Here is a 26634-nt window from a genome sequence, read left to right on the forward strand (position 1 = left end):
GGGGAGGGGCAAAATGAGGGAGGCACGGTTGGGTTTCGGGCTGCGGTCGCGGTTGCGCACGCCACGATGAGGAGAACGGTTGGGCTCGCTCATAACACATACGCAAGCACTTGTATACACACACGCATACACTCTTCTCTATAAGCGCATACACGCACATCTTACCCCGCTGTTTGAGCGGTTGCCGCTGTGCGCTTTCCTCACAAAAGTCTACGGCGACGCCTGCTTCTTTCTTTCTTTTCCTTGGATATATATTTCACATATTTTTCTCTCACACAATCTCTAGAAAGCTTCTTAGGTATTCCATACATTTCTCACGCAATGCATTTAGGGTTTTTTTTAAAGGGACGCGGTATGAAGGACTCCTCATCCGGTTGGTCGTTCCCACAAGACGAAGTTTGTGGGAACCGGAGATTTATAAAGCTGCAGGATTCATTTCTCTTTCTGCAAAGGGAGTTGAAGGTTGAAATTTATACTCAAAGGTGGGGAGGGTGAAAAGCGGACAGTGGAGATGAAAACACGTAAACAAAAGTGTGGGATTTAGTTGGACATTTTAGATTTTTTTTCTTTAGATATGATGTGAGAGTCTTGATAGTAAGTTGAGTTTCATTTGCTTTCGGTGTGCTATCACATGTGGATATTTCTACTCGCGCCTTGCTTGCCTATGAATCATGGTTATCATGAAAAGCGGTGTGGCCATGTCTTGGATGAAACATGTTTAAAGGGACATAGTTTTAGTATTCTTGTTGAAGTATTTCGTAACATTTGTATTGGCCAATCTTTTAGATTTCATGGGAACTTATGAACGTTGTTTTGATGTGGTGTGTGCCATGGCATGTCGTTGTTGAGCGGCGCCGCTTACGGCACCCACGTTGACATTAGCATATTCTTTTCCCCTTGGCTATTACTGATGTTTTCCCTCACGGTGTGGGGAAAACTCCCTCTTAAAAAAGATTGCAAGGAAAACTGAAGTCACTTAGTTCCTATATTTCATGTGTTTTTCTGAAAGTTTTGTCGATGCAAATTCAAGGCTGGACTTAAAGGTTTTGTTTTTCGCATAACATTGTCTATGCATGTTATTCCATCCCCTCCATCGTGGCGTTGTTTTGATGGATCATGGGTTTGTCACCCCGTTAAATATGGAGAGATGAACTTTGCCAAAGTCCGAGGTTAAAACTACTTTGGTTGAGGATTCAAGTTGGAAGTGGGGACTTTACTTTTTTCCAACAGGTGTTGATAGTGGAAACTGGGTCCGGCTCCCTGCTGGGAACCCTGCATGGATTTTCCTGCAGAGCCAACAAATGTTGACGCGCGTCCTGGTAGGTCCCACCTCTGAAAATATATATATTTTTCGCATCTGCTGCTAGGACGCCGTCCATTGGTTGACCTCGCTTGCACGTCCATTGGCTGACCTCGCTTGTGCGTCCATAGGCTTGTTGCCGTCCGTGTTGTTCTCCTCGAGCAGCACACTCCATTTTTCTGTTCCAACAATGGCAGCTAGAGCTGGTGCACCTTGTCGTGCTAAAACTTGTGTGCGGGCCTTGTGGCGGAGGAGGCGAGAGAGAGCTGAAGAGACGAGGAGCGAGAGAGAGAGGAGACGGGGCGGAGGGGGGAAATGAGAGCGACATGGTTGAGGTTGCAGTTCTGCAGGCCATGATGATGAGACAGGTTGGAGTTGTGTTTCGCGTGCGGCTCGGCCTCACCCCTCTCTCTCTCTCTCTCTCTCTCTCTCTCTCTCTCTCCCTCTCGGTGGGACATGGCACGTGTCGTGCCAGGTCGCTGTTGAGCGATGCCGCTCACAACACCCACGGTGACTTTTGCTCCTTCTTCCTTTCCCTCGGCCAGTTGTACACACATTTTTCTCTCGCACAATATCTAAAAAGAACTTCTATATCAATGCATTTAGGGTTTCTCTTAAAGGAACGCGGTTTGAACGCCGGCGCTTGCATACACACGCGTTTGTGATTTATGTCCGTTTGAGTTTGAGTTTAGATGCAGGCTTTTCATTTCGTGCACGGATATTTATGTAAGTGTGTTCCTTCTATTGTTTGACGGATCTTGGGTTCCACGGGTGGTTAGTCGTTTGAAGAGACGAAGTTTGTGAAAGTTTTTTTTTTGCATATGTTGTTGAATATTGAAAATTGTACTCAAAGGTAGGGAGTGGGTCCAAAAGTGGCCAATGGAGATGAAAACTGTAAACAAAAGTGTGGGATTTTGTTGGATATTTTGGATTTTTCTTTATGTTCGATGTGAGAGTCTTGAGAGTAGGTTGAGTTTCATTTGCTTCCGGTGTGCTCTCACATGTGGATATTTCCACTCGCGCCTTGCTTGCCTACGAGTCATAGTTATCATGAAAAACGACGTGGCCATGTCTTGGAAGGGACATAGTTTTATTCTCTTTAAAGTATTTTGTAACATTTGTATTATGCCAAACTTCTAAATTTCATTGGAACTTATGAACGTTGTTTTGGATGCAGTGTGTGCCATGTCATGTCGTTGTTGAGCGGCGTTGCTTACAGCACCCATGTGACATCAACATCTTTTCCTCCTTGGGTACTACCTTTTCCCCCCTCACAATGTGTAGGGAAAACTCCATCTTAAAAAAACTGCCAAGGAAAACTGAAGTCACCGAGTTCCTACATAGATGTGTTTTTTGAAAGTCTTGTCGATGCAAATTCAGGGCTAGACTTGAAGTTTTTGTTTTCCGCATAACATTGTCTATGCATGTTATTCCACCTCCTTCGTCGTGACTTTGTTTTGACAAATCACAGGTTCGTCGTCCCGTTAAATATGGAGAGATGAACTTTGCCAAAGTTCGGGGTTAAACCTACTTTGGTTGAGGATTCAAGTTGGAAGTGAGGACTTTCCTTTTTCCCACAGGTGTTGATAGTGGAAACCGGGTTCGGCTCCCTGCTCGGAACCCTGCACGGATTTCCCCGCAAGGCCAAGAAGTGTGACACGCGCCCTGATAGGTCGCATCTACTGCTAGGCCGCCATCCATTGGTTGACCTCCCTTGCGTGTCCGTCGGCTTGTTGCCGTCCGTGCCCTTTTCCTCGAGCAGCACACTCAGTGTTTCCATTCCGACAATGGCACCTAGAGCTGGTGCGCCTTACCATACTAAACATTGTGCACGGGCATGAGTAGAGGGTGGTGAGATCGCCGAGGAGCACCGGCGACTGGCCAACGATCGAAGCCCCTCCTCCCCTCCGAGCGGGGCAAGCGTGCGACGAAACCCTCAACATCACACAATGACACAAAAGAGCCCCCTTTATCTGTAGAAGATGTCACAAGTTTGGTTGGAGCGTGTTCTTTGCTTGACGGAAGCAAAAAGGAACAACACCTGGGGCATATATATTCTCACCCCGTAGAAGGATCGTGAAAGCTGGCGGTCATCTCATGCGTCCTCCAGCTGAACTTTGTGCCTTGCTTGGCGCCAATGCCATGTGTGTTCTCACACGACACGAGCAGATGGTTAAACGACAGCAGGATGCAGCTGGTTCACCACAAGTACACAGAGATTACCACCTTTTTTTTCTTCCCGGAGAGAATCTCTAGATGATGCAGCGTTGTTAAAGCAAAGAATAAATGAATCAAAAATCAAAAAAATTATCAGAGCCAGGTTTCGATCCTGGGACCTGTGGGTTATGGGCCCACCACGCTTCCGCTGCGCCACTCTGATTTGTCTGTGCTGTTGAAGCAATCCTGTCCTACTTAACGTCTGACGACCAACAGCAAAAACATGTATTGACGCCCCAGGAAGAAAATCCTGACAGTAAAAATACTTTATTCCTCAAGTAATGGCCATATCGTGCTTACAAGGAGGTGAGAAATAAAATCAGGGATTTCAGCATCCCCTGAACCATGCTTCAGAGATGCATTAGCAAAAAAGAAAACCTCGCTTTGTTGCAAGCCAAGACAAATTAAGCAGCAAACCAAAGTGACACACTCCTGACAGATGATTGATACCGATATGCAAGCGTACACGCGGACGGCGACGGCACGGCAAGCAGGGGCACAAGGCACATGTGTATGATCTCATGAAAACGCAAAGCACAAAAGTTGTCTCAGTTATTAACAACCAAACCACTCCGCTCCAGGGAGCACACAGGAAAAAAAAATGACACAACACACCATCACCCCCTGTATTCTCGGCACCTCACAAGACCAGACGATGCGTGGGAAGGAAACAATGGCAGTAGGGTTCTTCCTGGAGCACACGAACGAATCACATCACAGACAAAAGAAAAAAAAACACAGGCTAGAAAGCGCCGCCACCGCGGCCTGCGGAAAACAGCGACCGACCATAGCGATGTTTATTTCGATAGGCGGCCATGCTAACTGATGAATGGGGATGAGCCTGAGCGCCTACTGCTGCGCCAGTTTCCAGACACGGACGCACGCGTCCTCGCCGGCGGTCACCAGAGTGTCGTTGTCGGAGAAGGAGATCCCGTGGACTCCGCCGAGGTGGGCTCCCTTGATGGTGATGCGGCTGGCCGCTGGCTTGTCTACGTCATATATGATCGCGCAGGTGTCCAGCGACCCCGTGGCCACGAAACGGCTGTCGGGTGACCAGGCCAGGCAGTTTATCCGAGCTGTGTGGAACAGCATGTTCTTCAGCTTCACCTGTCGAAGGAAACAGTATTAGATGGCTGGCAAGTTCAGCTGGTAACAGTATTTTAGGTAAAGCAGTACTGGACATTCCTTGACTGAAATCCTATCCTTGCATCAAGTCTAGCATATATATTTCCAGTAACCTGATGGTTAACAAACCGTGTAAATGGTAGTAGTAGTAAGGTACTTCAGATTGCATTTACCATTTCAGAGTAGTCAAGAACACAGGGTTATGGTGATGAATTAAGAGATAATATCACATTATTAATACCAAATTCACGAGCTTTATTTACCCCAAGAAATATCAACAGAGGCTTCTGTAAAAAGGCAAAACAAAGCAAGTCTCGAGTAATTTCTAGTTGAAAGCAGGTTCAATCACCCAAAAGACACTACAAGCTAGGTGCAAAATGGTATCCTCAGCACAGAGACGAAACGGTTAACACATGGTCAACTGACAGAAAGGGTATTTTCAGAACCAGGACAACAAATTGGGGTATATATGGAGCGAGAAATACTGTAAGGACGTATCCAGAAATGGACAACTTTTTTAAATGCCACATAGAGTGATGTCTAACAAGTTCTGACCTAATAACAGGAAGTCTAGCATCCACTATTTGGCAATTAGAAAATGTTAAAAGTTGACAGTACCTCTCTAGTTGCCCGATCCCATGCAACAGCTTCCCTGTTGGAATCAGCAGAACAAAACATGGAAACATCCGGCGAATAATGTATGGTAGTAATAGGACCCCGGTGTTTTTCAAGTACCGCTTCTTCTGTAACAGTATCACCACTGATGGAATAGATCCGCAGTTTCCCGTCTTGAGCACCAATGATAGCTTCAGTGCCATCAGGAGAAACAGCAGACGAAGTGATAGTGTAACTAACTTTTGTTGTGGAAGTGACGTTTGACTTGTTTAGCAATACGATCGCAGAATCTGTGGTAACCAGTGCAAATTCAGGTTGCTGAAGTGCAATGTTTAAAGCATTTGGCTGGCCCCCTACATCAGCTGACTCGGCGTCTCCACACTGATCTCCATTAACAGGAATTCTGAAGACCTGTTTTCAAGGAGGAAAACATAAGTTCATCATCATAACCGAGCCTAACCATTGTCCAAACAGAAAAGGCACTGAAAAGCTTAAACCCAGTAGACGATTTCATCAACTGATAAAATAATACTCCCTCTGTACACAAATGTAAGATATTCTGCAAAAACGTCTTACATTTATGTACAGAGGCAGTACTATACAAGCCATATACCAACAGAACAAGTCTGTGCATTATAAGTTTTTGGGCATCTCAGGATTCGGGAATAAAAACTATGCATGAAGGTAAAAACACAATCTTCATAGGCATTACTGAACTTGCATTTTCAATCTACCAATTCCCAAGTGACATGAAATTACAATCCCAGGGCAGGTTCAAATCCCCCCCCCCCCCCCCCAGACAGATCTATTACCAACAATGAGATACATATGTATTAGAAGCATATCACAACATTGCTGACCGAATATAGGCTTCAAATGCAAGACATGGTTCTTTTGGTAAGCCTATCATGTCCTTAGGCTAAGCATACAAACAATGATTATCACTCTGTTCTTAAACCTATGCATACCATTAAGAGAAAATATTCCCCAAAATACAAATTACATTTATCCTGACATATATTCTGATAACACTAAGCATATGGACCACCTTGGGTTTTCTTAGTTCTTACCTTGTTATCATACCCTGAAGTGATCAGCTCCTCTTCTGTGGCAACAAAGCATTTGATCTGGGTGTTGTTCTTACGAATCAACCTGCCACCATATCCGACACCCTGTATCCATTTTAGGATAACCCCATCATAGCTTGTAGATAGCATAGTTCTTGGGTTACTTTGAGGAAAAAGTGCCAGAGCACTAACAGTCTTCAAATGTCCTGCAAACGATACTGGCTCTTTGTCTGGATTGGTTGCGGAGAAGACATTAAATGTCCCACCAAGAGAGATTGTGACAAGATTATCATTCTGCCAGAGGCAGCCCACAAGCATGTCATCGACACCACCAATACCAGTACAAACCAAAGTTCTGTTCAATGTTCCACTTGCATCCTCATTGATATCCCATACTTTCGCAGTTTTATCAGCAGAAACTGTTAGAACCTAAAGGTACGAGCAACAAACAGAGTGACATTAGGATTAGACCTGAAGGTACGAGCAACAAAGATACCGCCATTAAGAATAGGTACACATATCAAACATAATTACTTAGAGCGAGACAAACTGATTGATGGATAGCAAAGATATATTGCTACCGCTGAAGCACTATGCTAGTTAAAAATTGGATTGGAGTTTCAGCTGTAGACAATGATGCATGCACATCCTAGGTACATGATATATAATTCCAGGATTTGAAGATATTCTACCAACAAACAACAATATAGATAGCACATGTTTTATGATTAATGGCATTATGTTATGTAAACTGAATCTGTGGTTGGCTCTGCAATCATGCCTAACAAAGGAACTCATCATTTCAACAATAGACCAAACCCAAAATTGATGGACCATAAACTGGAGACATTAAGTACGGATGATACAGTAAGTGATATCAGGGAGCAACTCATATCAAACTTACTTGTTTACTGTCAGGACTCCAGCTAACAGCATATATGCTCCCAGTGTGACTGCCTTCACTGGATAGCTCTCCAATCTTATCTCCAGTTTTGCCATCATATATTAAACCCTTCTTATCTGAACTCACAGTGATAAACTTGGTTCCATCAGGTGAATACCGGATACAGTTAACAAAGTTGGTGTGATCCCTGAAATTCAAAGAAACAGGAAGATGTGAAATATATGTGTAGGGGTGCATGACAGTAAATAAATTACAAGATGAAGCATCGGTCCATAAAAATTGACAAGCAAAAGAAGTATTTGTGAAATATGCAGCCAACATGATTCCTACATAGCCTGCGATGAGTGGAAATCATTACACCATGCACGTGAGGACTAGGGAGCAATATGGAGATTCTAAGTACTAAAAATCTCATTTATGTATATACAGAGACAAACAGAAGGTTAATACGTGAACACATAATGTGTATCAAGTATAAATATCTGATTTATGTGCAATAAACCAGAAAGCTAAAGCAAACAAACGTTGCGAGCCGAAAAACTATGAAAACACACTTTCCAGTCAGTGTTAAAGTAATGAAATATGAATGTCAGCAATCACAGCTGACCTTATGGAATGTTTGAATTTGAATGGTGGTCCTTCATAGTAGTTTGCCAGAAAATCTTCACCACATGTCACAATGCGGAATGGTCGGGTTGGCTTGAAATCGCAACTCAAAACTCTCTTTGAGTGCCCATCAAAGTCACCGACAGTGCTGCCAGAGTCCCACCTACGCATTTCAGAGAACTTAGCATAAGATTGCATACCAGGAGTGAAATAACACATAAGAGTTTCATGATAGGATGAACTTGAATGACCACCGCCTTCCATGATAACATATGGCTGGTATGCCCACATGATGCTAACAAAATGAGTATGATCACCATTCGTTACTGAAGTCAAACACAAAGAAAATGGCATGTCTGTTATTCTAATCAACATCTTCCGCCCAAAAAGAAGAGGGAAGAGGATATCCCCATTTCCTCCATCACAAGTCACCCCAATTACAGGAAGGGGGGAAATCCTCGCAGAATGCATTCCAGAATTGACTTCTTAGGGGCAGATCATGACAACAAATTATGTTACCTGCCTTATGATCATTGTAATTACAGGGGATCTATAACCCCAATGTCAATGGCACGTTATCCTTCTAATCTGCGACTCCACCATGTGATGTCTATCATAAATCACTCTCATATACTAGCATTAGCTAGATGTGCACATCCTAATTGACAGATCGATGATAAAAAAAATTGCGCATGCCTAATCCCCAAATCCTTCCAGACCGAGATCGATGCGGAAGGGAAGAGAGCGGGCAGGTGCGCGCGCGCGATCCGCTTACATGAAGGCGCGGACGAGGGACTTGCCCTTGCCGTCCCCGGAGACGACGATGCGCATGCCGTCGGGGGACCATCGCAGGTCGTCGACGCGGCCGGTGATGGGGCGGAACTCGGCCTTGAGGGCGCGGTCGCCGTTGCGGCCCCAGACGCGGACGCAGCCGGAGGCGTCGGCGGAGGCGACCCACTCGCCGTTGGGGGAGAAGCGGGCGACGGTGGTCGGGTAGGCGTGCTCCGTGTAGGCCCAGGCGTCGAGCGGCGCGTCGAGGCGGCGGAAGATGACGCTGCGGCCGGAGCAGTAGGCGATAGTCTCCGTCTTGGCGTCCCCCGCCAGCAGGATCCCGCGCCCGCGCTCCGTCGCCGGCGAGCACGCGTACGTCTCCTGCAGCTGCGCCATTTTTGGGCTTGGTTGATTGATCTGGGAGGGAGGGAGGAGAGGGGGGCCCGGCCGCGAGTGGGACGGGAGTGGACGGTGGTTATGCGGTTACGGAACGCGATGGGGCTCGTCTGGGTACGAATGCTTGGGTTCCGTAAGGATTTCTGCTATGCGGTTGACGTGTGGGGTCTGCCGTAGACGGGTCCACGGGTCAGTCAGAGCAAGGAATAGGTCGAGCCGGGGGAAGGATGATAAATTGGAGGTAACCGTATATCAACCAAGAGCATGTGTAATAAACACTAAACAAATAATCACGGTGAACTGAGTGTGCGTTGGAAGGGCATCGACCCTCAAATTACCCGGGTACATGCTAGGAAGCTGGAGGTTGTGGATTTATGTTTAATTTGTGGCACTGAAAAAGAGGACACGTTTTATGCTTTGTGTCGATGTCCCAATGCTAGAAATCTTTGGCTTGCAATGGCTGATATTTGGCCTATTCCCGATCTTAAAGACATGATGAACACGGGCCCGGAATGGCTTCTCCATGCCCTGTGCAAATTGCCTGATGAGCAGCGCCTGCACCTGGTTATGCTCTTATGGAGAATTTGGTATGTTCGGAATGAGGTAGTACATGATAAACCAGCACCGCCAGTTCAGGTTTCTGTATGCTTTCTTAGAAGCTATGTTCAGTCCATTTTGACAATCGCCAAAGAGCCAGAGAAAGACCCCTTGAAGGGAAAATCTGCTATGCTGGATTGTTCTTTTTCTGTTGCACCTGCGGCTACGTCTGAACTGGTAATTCCACCAGCTATGTTGCTGAGACCTGAAGAAGGACGATTGAAACTCAATACAGATGGCTCCTTTGTTTCAGCGGACGGTACTGCTGGCAGCGGCATGATCTTGCGTGATCACAACGGTAATATAGTCCTCAGTGCTTGTCATCATCTGTACCATTGCCTCAATGCTTTAGAGTCTGAACTTGCAGCCATCAGAGAGGGTCTGTCACTTGCTTTACAATGGAGCGAGCTACCTATAGATATTGAGTCCGATTGCTTGGAGGCTATCAATCTGTTGAAGAAGGGAGAAATGGATAGATCTGCGAACAGTTTCATGGTTCATGAAATCAAAATACTCATGGATCAACGAAATTCTTGTATTACTCACATTTATCGTAGTCAAAACAATGTAAGCCATTTGTTGGCATCTTTTGGTAGAACTACGGGTCGTACCATGGTGTGGCTTGGATCTGGACCTGATGAGGTCGTTAAACTGTGTAATTCCGCTAGTAGCTCGGCTACGTGAGTAATACAAGTAATTTCCTGCAAAAAAATTACCCGGGTACATCGGGACAGGCACGGACGTGTTTTATCATTCAATACGGTCATGTATCGATCTGCTCTATGATTTCAATATATTTTCTCTCGTAAATCGAAGACAAAGTGAGGGTTATGGGTGCCCGAACCGCTGCCAAGTCTCCGTTTGACTAATTTGTCCCATCTAAAACCTTTCTTCCTCGTCAGGGTGCTTTCCCGCCTGACGCCAGCTGCCCCACATTTATGTCGCTGGTAGAGCGGCCGCCCACATTGACGCCGGCCCAGAGCGGACGCGACCTCTCATTGCCGGTATTGAAGCGAAACGTCAATCGAGAGAGCGCCGACCGCTGCACGACTAGCTAAACACGCCTTCTCGCCGCATTCAAGCGGTTTCCTATCTGCATTGAACCCGCGCGTGTGCCAAGGAAAACCTACTTCGGCCACACGTCCGTTCGCAAGCCGACCGGCATTAAACACAGTGTTGATTGGCTCCTCTCGTCTGCCCACTATTTAAACGAGGCCAGACGCCGGGTAAGAACTGCACCACACCTCAGCTCCACATCTCCTCCTTGCACCAGACTCTCAACACTTTCAATGGCATCTGACGAGCAGAAAGAGGAGTTCTCCGCCATAAAAACTAGTTGGGTGGCCCATCGAGCCAGCCGGATACGAGCAAGGCAACTCGCTACTCCACCTCCCCTGCCACCCCAAGCCGTCAGTATCATGGGTGTGGTTGCAGGCGGGGAATCGCAGGAGCAAGTCATCACTCCAAGCTGGTGCTTGGGGTAGCAACTCGCTGCTCCAAGCCAGCTGATGTTATGTTAGCCAATCTAAGCCTGTGCGACTCATATAGTTGTTGTCGGGCCATATTACCCATCATGTCATGCATTGATTTGTCCAGGAAACAGCCCATGGAGCCATATTTTTTAGACATGGCGACATGTGGTCACTTAAGTTGCTCGTTGTTGTGTATTGTCAAAAAGCAAGTTGCTCATTGTTGTATATTGTCAAGAAACAAGTTTCTCATTGTTGTATCAACTGTATTGATTCTGGTTTGCATAAAGTTATTACTTGATTTGTGCATATTGCTAACAGCCGACAAAAGATGGTGATGGTTGCCCATGGCAAACTTGTGCATATATCGGTCGTTGAAGGAGTTGTTTCAAGCTCGTCTGTAGTTTCGTAACTTGGATATAATATTCCGCCTCCACAAAATGCACATAAAAAGCATCATCGTTTCTCTATAAGTTGTTTTTGAATATATTTTTTGCGGATGAATAATGATTTTGACGGTGAAAGTTTTTGTCTGGCTTTCTTTCGTTGGACCTAGCGACAATTGAGGTGATGTTTCAGTGATCTTCAGCTTCTATATATTGTGGATGATTTTGAATAATGATTTCGATGGTGGAAGTTTTTGCTTGGCTTTTTTTCGTTGGACCTAGCGACAACCGAGGTGATGTTTCAGTGATCTTCAGCTTCTACGTAGCTCGATGCATGAGCACGGGATTAGTTCACAGCTTATCCTCGCTACTAACGCGCACACCGCACACAACCTAGGTTTTCTGCTACCTCCTGCAGCACAGCCATCGGGTTGCCTCGTCTCATGTGGCTTTAGGGCCATGCCTAGAGGCTAGAGGCGCGGTGGATCCCGGTCCTTGCTGGCGAAATGGCTCCTTTTTAGGTGTTTTTTGAGTTTTCGTAGGGTTTGTGTCCTGCTCAGGAAGACGAGACGGCGACAACTCTCTGAAGATGCAATAAGGTTCTCCCCGTCTAGCCCCGCCCTGATATGCTTCTAGCATCGTCGTAGGGCATGTGGAGGTTTGTCTCTGGCGGATCTCGCGAGATTTGGTCGATTTTTGTCTTCGGTGGATCTGATCCTTGTTTATCTATTTCATGTGTCTACAAGTAGGATCCTTTCGATCTACGCTTCTCTTCATTGGCAGCGGTTGCTGTTCCGGTGTGTGGGTCCCTGGGGGGCCTTAGCCTGACGACTTCCAGACTATCTAGTACAACAAGGTTTTGCTCGGCTCCGATGATGGAAGGGCGATGAGGACGGCATGCCTTCGGCTCGCTCCGGTGCTTGTAATCATAGCTAGGTAGGCTACCGACTTAGATGCAATTTTTACTTCCGATGTTTGTTGTACTTCCTTGATAGTTAATGAATAGATCGAAAGTTTTTTCAAAAAAGACTTATATTCAGCTTTGTTAGTTATACTAATTACAATCAAGATACTAGTTTATGACTCATTAGCTGTGTTTGTTTTCTTCCGTCTGTCACATATTTTTTTCAAGCTCAGTGCTTATGTGTGACGCTGGTTAGGATTAACTTAGGTTTATGACCCCACATGTCAGTGACCTAAGTCATCTGACGTTATGTCAGCCAATCTGAGGCTGTGCTAGTGCTACTCATATAGTATTTGTCGGGCCATATTATCCATCATATCATGCATTGATTTGTCCAGGAAACAGCACATGAAGCCATATTTTTCAGGCATGGCGACATGTGGTCACTTAAGTTGCTCGTTGTTGTATATTGTCAAGAAACAAGTTGCTCATTGTTGTATATTGTCAAGAAACAAGTTGCTCATTGTTGTATCAACTGTATCGATTCTGGTTTGCATAAAGTTATTGCTTGATTTGTGCATATTGCTAATAGCCGACAAACGATGGTGATGGTTGCCCATGGCAAACTTGTGCATATATGGGTCGTTGAAGGAGTTGTTTCAAGCTCGTTGTGTAGTTTCATAACTTGAATATAATATTTCGCCTCCACAAAATGCACATAAAAGCATAATCGTTTCTCAATAACTTGTTTTTGAATATATATATTTTTGCAGATGATTTTGAATAATGAGTTCGACGGTGAAAGTTTTTCTTCGGTTTTCTTTCTTTGGACCTAGCGACAACTGAGGTGATGTTCCACTGATCTTCAGCCTCTACGTAGCTCCTTGCATGAGCACGGGATTAATGAAAATTTGGCCTAGAACCAACAATGAATTTTCTTTTGGAGAGCCTCCCACACGCCACGTAATGTAAATGCACTTTTATTCATTTGAGACACATATAAGCACGCACAAGATAGTTTGTAAGCTGATCTTCACGCTAGCCGTCCCGGGTTGAGAAGAATTGCTGCAGCTTGGATGACATCTCCGGGAAGACGCGGGTCGGACGGTAGTCCTTGTTGAGGCAGACGACGGTCGCCGTCGCTTCCAAAATAAGCTGCCATTAGAGGAGATCAACACACACGCACGCGTGGGATTGATCAGTAGAAGGGACTGATCACTATAAGGGAAACGGCGCGTTCAATATCCATCGTTTCTGCACATACCTCATGATCCGGTAGTGTCTCGATGAAATGTTCAACAAGTATCCTCGCACCCTTTATCTGGACAACCCTCACCTTGACGACAAATTTGGCGCCTCGCTGGATATTAATCAATGCACGTGGTTATTAAAATTTGAGATTTTGGGGCTTGGAAATAAGAACCTCGAGATTTCCAACCTTAGGGGCTGCTTGGAATGATTGTAAAATTAGCATGGTCACCGGTATTTAGTTCAAAATTGAGCTAGATACCGGTGGCCACACTGATTTTACAACCACTGCGAGCAGAGCCTTAGAGGTTTCGGATGTGACACTCGCAGAAAGAAGAGATTTCAGACGTGCCATGCACATACCAGTAGAGGCTTGAAGTACTTGAGGTTCAGTTCCAAGAGTGCCATCGCGTTGCCTGTGCGTGCTACGGAGGCCATGCTGAAGCCAATGCTCGCAGCCAGCTCCTCTCGAGCTGCAGGCGATTTTAAGCAGGAATCAACACTGTGTACAAGAGTAAAACCCAAGCTCTACCATGCTTAAATGTCATTTGGGTGCCAACCATTGTGGATATAAGCGACATAAATGGCGTTGTTAACGACTCCATACTGGTCAAGATCGTTGTCACGGACGGTCATCTCCACTTGGAAGAACTTGTCCGCCCTAATTGAACTGCATGCAACGCCAAAAACACAAATATATGAAGCCATTGGACTATGCAGAGGATAGGTGTGAACTCGTTTTGCTTGCATCGCCTTGAGTACTTTGTTAAAAGACACGAAGCTATTGGACCAAATGTTCTTTGAGAGGTGCAAATGGTACCCCCATGCATGGCCTTTTTAATTAGTTCAATTATTTCACTCTTGAAATTCTAGTTCATTTGGTTGAACTAATAAAGAGGGCGAGAGGGTATCCTGAAGATCACAGATTTGCATCCTAAGTCAACAAATTATTGGAAAACTTATTTCATCCGGAAGAACCTTGGTTTTATTTCTTGGCTGATGTTGTCGCTGCAGACGTCCCGGGAGCCAGACGCAGGGACGGCAAGGGCCTTCACACGGCGGGTTCGACGTGATTGGCCGGAGATCATGGCGAGGTGGCCGGAGCGGAACCAGTTGGCTCTAGCTCCAGCACGGACCAAGGAAGGTGTTGGGTGTTTGGTGTTGGGAGCCACATTATTAGGAGACTGCTGCATGGTGAATATGGAATTGTATTGTTTGATCTCATGGGGCGTGTGCAAGCTCATCTATATAGTGCGCGCGCGTGCGTGCACGCTGTGTGGCGTTTCATTCTTGACGCGTGGTACAGATGCCCGCCTAATGAAGTAGTAATAGTATCGACAATTCATTTCTGAGCACAGGCTCATCTGCACCCTCGCTCACAATTTTTTTTTAAATAAATACTACAAAAAATCAATTTTTTATGGTAGATAATTTTTGTGTGAGGTTCACTTTAATTTTCAAATCATTTCGACACCTGAGCAGCTCTCAGTAAAAAAGACAAATTCGGGGTCTGTAAAACAGTTTACTGTTCATATACTGTTCTGACCCGATTTGTCTTTTTTGCTGAGAGCTACTCAGATGTTCAAATGATTTGAAAATTGGAGCGAACCTCACGCATCAAATTATCTACTACACAAAAGTTTTTTGGAATTTGTTGAATTTTTCTAATATTTGTTTTGAATTTTTTCTTGACCAGGTGTAGATGAGTCTAGACATCGAAACGCCGCACTCTAGTATCGATAATTCATTTCTGAGCCTTTGGGTGGAGAATGAAGTACGTGATCGTACGTTCTTTGTCATCTATCCCCCCATTTCTAAATATAAACCTTTTTAAAGAGATTTTAATATAAACTACATACTAATCTACATAAATCCATTTTTTGAGTGTCGATTTATACATCTACTCTATATGTACCATACTGAAATCTTTTAAAAAAGCTTAGATTTAGAAACGAAGGGGGTACTACAGACTACAGTAGTAGTACTTCAGAAATTAATGCCAGTTTAGACTTAATATAACGCGTACTCTTACTGATGGATGCTGCCACGGATGGCTCTAGAATGGCCAATTAATGATGGTGTCACGTGAAACTCTTTTAATGCACGTGGAGATTTCGCAGCAGTTCGTGTTTTCTCTCGCCATGGCCCGGGTCCTGTGGTTTCCCTACATCCTTACTTCTAACGAAGCAGTTGATAGTCTCCGCCGGTTAATTTTCGTCCCACCTATCATGGTTTTTTTTCGTTCCATCTTCGCTGGCTTTTTTTCGTAGATTGTTTTTTTGTCCCCTCCCCCACGGACAAAAAACCAGACGAACCGGGAGCGAGGCCCCCTCGCATCCCCATCCGCCCGTGCCCCCCTCCCCTCCACCGCCGCCGCCATCGCCCCTCTCAATCCAAATCCTCCTTCGATCCAACTCCTTCGAGACTGCCATCACGGAACTCGTTCCGATCATCCGCCACCCAATCCTCCCACCTATGGCGTACATAGACGATCGCCACCGCCGACGGCTTCTCCTTCTCCATCGACCACGCTTGCAGGCCGCAGCAACTCCCCCAAGCCCCTCCCCAACCATAAATCCTAAAGCGGCTTGAAATCGAGGGTTTCCCTGTGGAACCGATCTCCATCATCGATGCGTGGGGTGGCGGTGCGGCGGTGGCCGGAGGACGCCCGTGGCTAACGGGCTAAGGTCGCGGCGCCGCAATGGAGTTGGCAAAGCGGATGTCTACCAAAATCTCACGCTGCAATATCCTGTGGAGGTCATCCAGCTCTGGCTTGTAGCAAAAATTGGTCGGTTCTACTAGCTTGTTTGACTTGTGTCGCTAGAGCTTAGAGCGAGGGAGAGGGACATATGTCGTTGCCCTGCAGTGGCCGTGGTTTGATGTTGCAGGGCCGGGAGGTGAGGGCCCAGGGTGCACAACAACAGACGTCCCACAACAACACCATCTCTCCCTTCTCTGTTCCTCTTTGTACTGTTTTGTCCCCTCTGGTGCAGAAATTTCACGACAATCAGGAGCAGCATTTATATAATTTCACTGGTGATCTAAGATGTTTCTATAGCTGCTGCACTTATATAATTTTTTTATTGGTTGCAGATATGATGATGTTCAGGTGATGTCGAACATGTTGAGACTAGATTCTGCATGCTTCATACCCATGCTGGAAGCACAATTTCATACCCATGACTACAAAATTGATGTCTGAGATATTTTTTCAAGACAACATTGCCAATTATTGCCCTTAGTTGTTGAAGTTCCGGACCTTTGTTTTACTTGAAGTGCTTCAAAATATGTGTTTGTCATCAAGTTCTATAAATCAAATTACCTAACCATTTTTAGTGAGCCCTCTATCATGTCTTTTTTTCTTGCAATATGTGTTGCATGAATAGCAAACCTTAATTTTGGCCAAGACAAATGAAACAGTTGTTTTCATTGTTGTGATATGTGACTCAAGTTTTCTATTTTGTGTTGCTTGTTGACTACTGTTGTTGGAAAATAGTGTCTACATACATTAATACGTACCTCACTGTACTTCTACATATCCGGGCTTGCTTTTTATTAGGGATGTTTGTTGGAATACAGGTATCTGATGTAACCAATGTGTCAATACATCATGTTGCATTGATGGATCTTTCAAGATTTTATGAAGCACGGCATGTTATTGTCCAACATTTACATATGGGGCAAATGTATAGACAGCATGACCTATGAGGTATGAAGCAGAACACCGACTCACTAGGTTGCGGGTTTGTATGTAACTGATAAAATGTGATCTTGCTCTCGTACAGGAGCTCCTAGCATTGGAAGAACAGATTGGATATGTCAATACCGGTTTGGTAGAAAGCTACGTCCGAGAAAAATTGAGGTTAAATATGTACGTTCCCATGGCAGCTTGCATTTCTGATCTGTCCCTTGTGGAGAATGATGCTTGCATAATATGCCATATATTTCCCTTTCAAATTTATCTCTTTTATTATCCAGCACTGAATTTAAATCTCTACTCCTAATGAAGCAGTTGGTAGTCTCCTCCGGTCAATTTTCGTCCCACCTACCATGTTTTTTTTGTCCCACCTTCGCTGGTTTTTTTCGTAGATTGTTTTTTTGTCCCCTCCCCCACGGACAAAAAACCAGACGAACCGGGAGCGAGGCCCCCTCCCCTCCACTGCCGCCGCCATCGCCCCTCTCAATCCAAATCCTCCTTCGATCCAACTCCTTCGAGACTGCCATCACGGAACTCGTTCCGATCATCCGCCGCCCAATCCTCCCACCTATGGCGTACGTAGACGATCGCCACCGCCGACGGCTTCTCCTTCTCCATCGACCACGCTTGCAGGCCGCAGCAACTCCCCCAAGCCCCTCCCCAACCATAAAGTCTAAAGCGGCTTGAAATCGAGGGTTTCCCTGTGGAACCGATCTCCATCATCGATGCGTGGGGTGGCGGTGCGGCGGTGGCCGGAGGACGCCCGTGGCTAACGGGCTAAGGTCGCGGCGCCGCAATGGAGTTGGCAAAGCGGATGTCTACCAAAATCTCACGCTGCAATATCCTGTGGAGGTCATCCAGCTCTGGCTTGTAGCAAAAATTGGTCGGTTCTACTAGCTTGTTTGACTTGTGTCGCTAGAGCTTAGAGCGAGGGAGAGGGACATATGTCGTTGCCCTGCAGTGGTCGTGGTTTGATGTTGCAGGGCCGGGAGGTGAGGGCCCAGGGTGCACAACAACGGACGTCCCACAACAACACCATCTCTCCCTTCTCTGTTCCTCTTTGTACTGTTTTGTCCCCTCTGGTGCAGAAATTTCACGACAATCAGGAGCAGCATTTATATAATTTCACTGGTGATCTAAGATGTTTCTATAGCTGCTGCACTTATATAATTTTTTTATTGGTTGCAGATATGATGATGTTCAGGTGATGTCGAACATGTTGAGACTAGATTCTGCATGCTTCATACCCATGCTGGAAGCACAATTTCATACCCATGACTACAAAATTGATGTCTGAGATATTTTTTCAAGACAACATTGCCAATTATTGCCCTTAGTTGTTGAAGTTCCGGACCTTTGTTTTACTTGAAGTGCTTCAAAATATGTGTTTGTCATCAAGTTCTATAAATCAAATTACCTAACCATTTTTAGTGAGCCCTCTATCATGTCTTTTTTTCTTGCAATATGTGTTGCATGAATAGCAAACCTTAATTTTGGCCAAGACAAATGAAACAGTTGTTTTCATTGTTGTGATATGTGACTCAAGTTTTCTATTTTGTGTTGCTTGTTGACTACTGTTGTTGGAAAATAGTGTCTACATACATTAATACGTACCTCACTGTACTTCTACATATCCGGGCTTGCTTTTTATTAGGGATGTTTGTTGGAATACATGTATCTGATGTAACCAACATGTGTCAATACATCATGTTGCATTGATGGATCTTTCAAGATTTTATGAAGCACGACATGTTATTGTCCAACATTTACATATGGGGCAAATGTATAGACAGCATGACCTATGAGGTACTAGTAATCGTACACGTGCAAATGCACGTTTATCTAAAATAAAATTGATCCTCATTCAGTTTTCACACTGGTATAAGTGTGAACATATAATTTTAGTGATCTAAAACGTCTTATATTTGTTTATAGAGGGAGTATCTTTTATTCAAAATTGTTGCTACTATAGAGATCTTATTTGAGATGAAACCATCCAAATATATTCACACGAATTTTTTAAGGGAATATATTCACATCGTTCACAGCAAACATCAATAGGAAAAACTCTGTATTAATATTTCAAACGACTTAAATAACTTCCACTATACATTGGAAAATTGAAAACATGTCTATGCTTATATGGTTGACTTACAATACCATGCATGATTTGATTCCATTGTTTGATACTCCATCCAACTCTAACTCTTCTCTATAACTGAAAATCAACCAAGCAAAACAGAAAAGAGAAACAAACTATAAGAACATGAGTAAACCTTATCTCGCTTCAACGCAAATCATGGATGATTGTGGGTGCCCAGCCGCTGATTATGTAAAATTACCTAGAAGGTTCAGCTCTGATGGTTCTGCAAGCAAGTATCTTGTCTAGATATAATAGTTCTAGGGACAAACCTAAAAACTTTATTAGATGCCCCTGATGCACTGTAAGGCCTTGCAGTGTTAGCTCAAACAGCCCAACTGTATGGACATGTAAATCAGGTATCGAGATGAAAACATGGATGAAGATTCTATATATTTTTGTAGGTGAAAAATAAATTTCAGTTAGAAGTTGCCGCAAGTATATATGTATTGACATATTGACATACAGTATGATATATCAATAGTAAAAGTTCATATTATAACATTGTACAAATGGTAAGATATTTGCTCAAGATAACACATCGATTCACAAAACCAAGTCCCAAAAAGGTAGACCATCCTTCTCCATATTTGCACGGCAACACAATAGTCAGACATATGGAAAACTTAGCTGCATGTCAAAATCATACGATTAGAATCCATTAATCTTTAGAAATATATACTTGTTTTATCTAATTCAATCATCAAAAGCATATAGGTCCAGGAATAGGAGTTAATCTGAAGCATGTGTCTTGTTCTTAACTTCTCTTTGGCTGCTCTCTTCTCCTTCTGGTTGATCTGTTGAGATCCTTTTCCAGAAGCATATTCAGTAGAAGGAAAAATAATACTTTGAAGGAGAACCGTATTTTGATATTACAAAAAAGCACAAATTCAGTACAGGCAAGATTTAGTAGCTCCCGATGTTTCGAGTCATTTATGCAACTCAGAAATACCACAAAATATAACCAGGACTGAATAATTGCACAAGGAAAAGAGTAGCAAGTGTCCAGTAAATACAATTTGGCACACGATCTAGCTTACGAACTAATGAATAGATTGAAAGGAAGTATTGCTACATGCATATATAATGAACATACAGTGAAGTACTGTCACAAAGCACAGGTCAGTGAATTTGAACATTGTTCTTTATGTAACTGTAAAAACTAAGAATAAAGACTGGAACCATTTGTAATGAGTAAGAAGCCAATCCTTGAATTTTGGAAAATGTACAGTAAAATAATTAATCAAAGTTCAACGCAAAATAGAAAGATGTCCATTAAGAGACATACTCCTTTTCCAAGTTCCTTATGATCACATTTAGCACACCATCGATGTTAATAAGCTCATACGCAGCCTTGATCAAGCACCTGGAACATACATTGGACACTTTAGTAAAATGATGCTTCATGAACAGCTACATGCATATGTACCAGTCTGAAAGTAATACCTCCATATTGAAAAAGTTTGAGACCTCTTGAGTTACAAATTTACAAGCACAAGGATGAAGAAAATATAAAGGGAAAGAAGAGAAGAATGCACCAAGCTACGCCTGCGTGTCTACTGTAGCAATTAGCAGTGTAATCATGCATCAGCAAGTCTTAGAAATGATGACTATAGTACAAAAATAGGTTCATGTCTTAGAAATGTAGTCGGCATACAGGGAGGCTGAACATTCCAGTCCTAAGTAATCAACACCATGTGTTCATCAAAAGGCTAACAGCTCGCACAGATCAGCTCTAACATAGTCTATAGGCAAAGCATATTGAATGTTTAAGTCACACTAACAGAATAAATATGCGTAAAGGTAAATGGTAACTTGCAGATTTTCCTTTGCATTTATCAGAAGCGGATAATACTTTAGGTTGACACAGAAGAAATATCTACATCATAGAAATGGAAGAAAATGAATTGCAAAGAACCCCAAGCATCATGGACTCGCCATCCTTTCCCATATTTCAGCCATAAAAAATTGAAATGAACATTTTGAGAAACATTTCCTCTCCATTTCATTACCGAGAAAACATTTTCAGAAAGATTCCTCTCTACCAATGATTTTTTTTCTATACATAAACAACAAAAACTATCAAAGAAAATTACCAAATGTACATGGGCAACAAATCATTCCATTTGTTAGTTCCTTCAAAAGTTACATCATCGATTAGTAATCAATGATGTTTGTTTCCAAGTTTTAGTTTGACAGTTTGCATACACATATTCCACTTGATTTACGACAATAATATACAGTTTAAAATGTGGACAATTGAAGAAATGATGTACCTAACTGAGGAATCCAAGAGAAAGAACTTTAGCTCTAGTCTCATCAGCTTCGCATATTCCTTTACAATCATGTGATTAACTGCTTCCTTTCCGAGTTCAGTCCATACCGCAGAAACGAAATTGTTAGTTATTTGATGATAATTGACATAATAAATAGCACACTGTACTATTACAAATGCCAATATAAAATCCAATGAATATGTAGGATGCAGGTTAGCAACTACCATGAATATGTAGGAGTATCACAACATAAAAGGTGCTACAGTGGCTCATGGAGGAAATCTGAAGAAGATAATCATTTTGGTTTAGGAAAGAGGCGAAATATGAAGATAATCATTTTTGGTTCAAAAAAAGAGGCAAAATTTAGAGGAGAATATTATCCAATGCAAGTAGGATGAACAATTGCATAAGCTTATCACTATTGACATTAGCTTAGTATAAGATTTAACATAGGTAGTCAATGTGGTCATTTTGGTTCAGAAGATAGCCTCAAGCTTCTAATCCAGAGCTTTGCGTACATTTACAAATAAAATATGAATAGTAATGCTAAGTGGCTAGTCATGTAAAAATATGGAAGATGGTAGAAGATACAACACATGATTGGAGATAATTTTGTTGTTTATTAGGGCAAAATTTCTAAGCAAGCACAAACTGTACACATGGTGTCACTAGTGCAGAACCGGGCAATAGCACCGGTTCGTAAGGCCCTTTAGTGCCGGTTCGGTAACCGCCACTAAAATGTGGGCACTAAAGGCCCCCCTTTAGTACCGGTTCAGCACGAACCGGCGCTAAAGGGCAACCACGTGGCACGAGCCAGCTTCGGGGGCAGGGAGACCTTTAGTACCGGTTGGTGTCACCAACCGGTATTAAAATGTTGGGGGGGTTTTGGGTTTATGATTTCTTTTTCATTAATTTTGTGCTTTCCATTTAATTATTTTTCGTTTGCTGGTATTTTACGATACTACATATTGTACACGTTATGCATATATAAAAATAGAATTTCTAGTAGAACCGATCATAATATATATATATATATATATATATATATATATATATATATATAGGGTCGCGCTATTTATCATCCTGGGTGACGAATTCTTATTTCTCACCCCAGTCAGGTTATGTGCCCACGCTTAATCTGTAGGACAGAACAGGCTTGTGAGGTAATATTGTAGTGTGGAAAGAGGAATCCGGCACTAAAACCACCATAAAATAAAAAAAGTGCAAGGTAATCTTACTGTTTGCATGTGTCCCGTAGGTGAGGAACCTATCTGGCGCATCTTGCTGTAATTTTATGGCCACTTTGGTAATCTTACAGTACCAATGCTTTCCTGATTTTTTTACATAAGGCTACTCAGGTGATCTTACAGTAGCGAGGCGTTCCTGATTTTTTTAGATATAAGTCTGTGTTCCTTATTTCATGTATATTTCACTAGTTCTATTCCTCTTTCTATTGTATACTGAGCACAACGTGTCTCTAGCAAAAATGAAATAGTGCAAGTGATTTAAGTAACATAGGCCGCTATCACAATTCTGTAGGAGGCATTTTGGTAACGGTAAGAAACACGGGCAACTAATTCATTATGTGCACAAGGAATTTTTGGTAACAGTGGAATAATAAAGTGTTCTAATACATAGATTCCATGTACTGGTTTCGAGAAATAATTCACGTAATAAAAACCATCCTAGAAATTACAAATAAAATCCGTTTGGACACAATTGAATGCCACATAGCACTAAGTAACCAGCAACATGAAAATTTCAGAACTCACTGTTTCAAAACTGAATACTAGTGAACTTGAAAAATGACTACTGTCGAACTTGATCTTCAAGCAGATTAATTTGCAAGTGACCAGAGATTTCACATCAACCTGTTATCCATGGGCTGTAACCAACATAGTATCCTATTAATAGTACTGTACCCTTTAGGTTCACTTTTCTTCTCACAAAAACCTCAATTTTGCTTCAGGGTGTTAGTAAAAGAAGTCCTGGAATTTTCGATTCAACATTACTCGTACCCACCATAAATACGAAGACCTATCCCTCACACATTAACCGTCGTCTGCTTGAACACATACCTGAAAAACAGAGTTTTTTCAGTTTTCAGATGTATACCAACAAATAGGTAGAGGCCACCAACACACAAGCACATATAACACTTAAATGATCAATAGGCTTTGGTACCCTAAACTGGAAACAATGTCGAAATCAAAGATATTATAGAGATATTTTGGATGTACCAAATTCGTCGGAATTACATGAACCCATAACACGCTGGCTGCACGGTATGAATCCAAAATATATAGATAAATAAGATAAAAGGCCAAACTCTGTAACTATTGTTTTAATGCACTGTAAACCGTGTCTTTTATCAAAATGTGCCAGGTAAAATATTGGGAGTGATCATATTGAACTAGTTTGTGTCTTGTAACTATTTAAGACATTGTTTGTCACCAAACAGTCATCAAAATGAAACAAATAATTGGTCAGACACACATAATTGTAAGGCAAAATGCCAAAACGGGCATATAAGATAGGAAAATAGGTTAAATGTGAATAAAGAATATATTTTCCAGTACATAAGAATCAAATGCAAAAATGATTGTGTGGATATTCTTTACAGTGTCCATGGCTAGGGAATAAATTAAATTTATGGAGCCCAGCTAGCATCGCATGATTACTCGCCAAAAAAAGCACATTCCCCCATTTGGTTTATGCTACAGACAACAAACAAGCAAAAACCTGAATGAAAAATCAAAATTTCATGTTATAGAAGATTACTCCTGCACCGTGGGTGGGTTAAACAAAAAAAAATCAGCAAAGTTTGATAGGCTGGATGAGGGACAGGGTGCACCTCGTGGTGATTAAAATAAATCTAACTAAACTTTCATGAATATTAACAAACTGGTCAGTGTCTACCAATGTAATGTTTGCAACGAGCCATGTATGAAAATCTAGCGTATCATATGGAGTCAGCAAGTTCGCCAACTACTATAAGAATTCTGAGAGAAGGTAATATATAAGGGGCCAACAAAAAATAGGAGCATGTCCAACTAATACATATTCCAAACTTGCTTGCGATGTACTAGATTGTATCTCTTGTTTACATCGACACAAAATAGGAGCATGACATGCTATATCCTTCTGTTCACTGTGTATCAACAGATCAAAAGTATAAATAAATAGGTGCTTAACCATTCATCATTTGCCTTAAGCTCACTCTAAAAATCCGAGAAGGAAACCTGAGAAGTATACTGCAGGTGTATGCAGTACTTTCACAGAAGGTTAGTGCTTCCATGAATTGGAAAAGGAAAACCAGATCCTACATTTTTCATTTCACTAATTGCTACCATGTCTCACTAGTGTTCAGGTCTGCACGTAGAGAGTTCTGAAGCCCCACTAGTAGTGTTCAGGACGAGTCAACGTTTAAAAAAGAGACTTTTGTGTCCTTCATCAAGATCATTGAATCAAAAGATGCTGCAGATGAATAACGCAGGAGTATCTTCTTAGATCCAGACAAAGATGATAGCCCTGGTTCTTGACTTTCTTGTCTGTTTTCGATGAACTGTTCCACTAAACTAATTGTGAATATGCTCTGTTCCAAAAGATTGAACAGAAGGAAACCAGAAAAGCTAAAGAAAATGTGAAAAAAATAAGCTGCACCCTTGAATTGATCCTACAGTCGAGCGAAGGTCAAGTCCATCACCTCCTTTAGTATGCAAGCTCACCTCTTTTCTTTCATCTCCTTTCCTGGTCTTCTGCCTTCTTCTTTGCCCTGTTCCCAAAAAATCAAGAACCCTAACCCTAAATATTCAGAAATTCATGGAGGAGGAAAGGGAAAGGAATACAAGGTGGGAGATCTTACTGGCAACCAGACCGCCGGAGGTGAAGAGGTACGCGGAGAAGGTCGCCGCCGCCGCCGAGCTCTCACCGTATCGATGCACTGCCCTATTTGTCTCCTAGTCGCTACCGCATAAAGAGAGAAAGTGGGAGTAAAGAGTAATCCACGCATGAGACATGGGAGTAGCCCTCGCCTCCAGGTCGTTCCTCCGGCACCGTTGTCGTCGCCGTAGCTGCCGCAGCCTCCGCAAACGTCAATGATGAGGGATCGGGGAGAGGAACGGTGATGAGCCCACCCGCCGCTCGCAGCTGATTAGAAAAGTTTTTTTTTTTGCAGGGCATAGAGAAAATAATGGTACGGGGGTGGGATACCTCCTACCAGCCAACCGCTCCCATCAACGTAAATTTACCGTAGTGGAACAAAAATTTATATTGGTCCAGATTTGCTTAACCAGACCAACGCTCGGTTTGGACTGGGGTGAAGAATTTCTTATTCTTCACCCTGGGTTATTAATAGAGTATCTATATATATATCATCGAATGTCTCACAACCACCATTAATTAATGCACACACATATACACACATGTGTATATATATATATATATATATATATATATATATATATATATATATATATATATACATTTTCTCCTAATTGGTGCCTTCGGAGCCAGTGGCATTAGCCTAGCTAATTGGTGCCTTCGGAGCACGATAACAATTGGAAGTGGTTCATGGGGGCGGTAGCGGGTAATAGTATTCTCCTTTGGGATCTATGACCTGGTCGAGCAAAAATCCCGCTATTTCCTCTTGAATTGCTTCTATGCGGTCCTGTGCTAGGAGCTTGTCCCGCACCTCTTTGAACTGTTAAGAAGGAGATCAATATGCATGTGTATTAGTTGTGTGACTAGATATCGATAATGGTGTAAAAATTGTGAATAGTGTTCTGACAATCGACATCGTACCCACTCCTGTCTTTAAGATTTGCTCCTTTCGGACGCCATCATGCGAATGTTCTCGCAAACGTAGTATGCACATAGATCATTCCCCGGCGCCTGCTTCAGGGCCTTTACGAGAA

General features: G+C 43.0%; 2 protein-coding genes and 1 long non-coding RNA gene across 3 annotated transcripts; all 3 read right to left on the reverse strand.

Annotated features, from left to right (window-relative positions):
• Window positions 1–4031: 4031 nt before the first annotated feature.
• LOC125542456 (actin-interacting protein 1-2) lies at window positions 4032–9076 on the reverse strand. Its single transcript, XM_048705503.2, has 6 exons — window positions 8610–9076; window positions 7836–7997; window positions 7229–7415; window positions 6328–6753; window positions 5261–5668; window positions 4032–4624 (listed from the first exon to the last, which is right to left on the reverse strand). Exons 1-6 carry the CDS (start codon window positions 8999–9001, stop codon window positions 4367–4369), a joined length of 1833 nt encoding a protein of 610 aa, XP_048561460.1. The 5' UTR covers window positions 9002–9076; the 3' UTR covers window positions 4032–4366.
• Window positions 9077–13321: 4245 nt separating this feature from the next.
• On the reverse strand, window positions 13322–14849 carry LOC125547720 (acyl-acyl carrier protein thioesterase TE3, chloroplastic-like). The gene is made up of 5 exons (XM_048711521.2): window positions 14584–14849; window positions 14166–14275; window positions 13969–14078; window positions 13622–13717; window positions 13322–13512 (listed from the first exon to the last, which is right to left on the reverse strand). Exons 1-5 carry the CDS (start codon window positions 14847–14849, stop codon window positions 13396–13398), a joined length of 699 nt encoding a protein of 232 aa, XP_048567478.2. The 3' UTR covers window positions 13322–13395.
• A 5892-nt stretch (window positions 14850–20741) lies between these two features.
• LOC125547721 (uncharacterized) lies at window positions 20742–22001 on the reverse strand. The gene is made up of 3 exons (XR_007300735.2): window positions 21943–22001; window positions 21719–21804; window positions 20742–20808 (listed from the first exon to the last, which is right to left on the reverse strand). It is a non-coding gene; the product is annotated as an uncharacterized LOC125547721 (long non-coding RNA).
• Window positions 22002–26634: the final 4633 nt, after the last annotated feature.

This window comes from Triticum urartu, chromosome 3A (genome assembly GCF_056163025.1).
Source record: "Triticum urartu cultivar PI428250 chromosome 3A, HENAU_Tu73, whole genome shotgun sequence".
Taxonomy (NCBI): domain Eukaryota; kingdom Viridiplantae; phylum Streptophyta; class Magnoliopsida; order Poales; family Poaceae; genus Triticum; species Triticum urartu.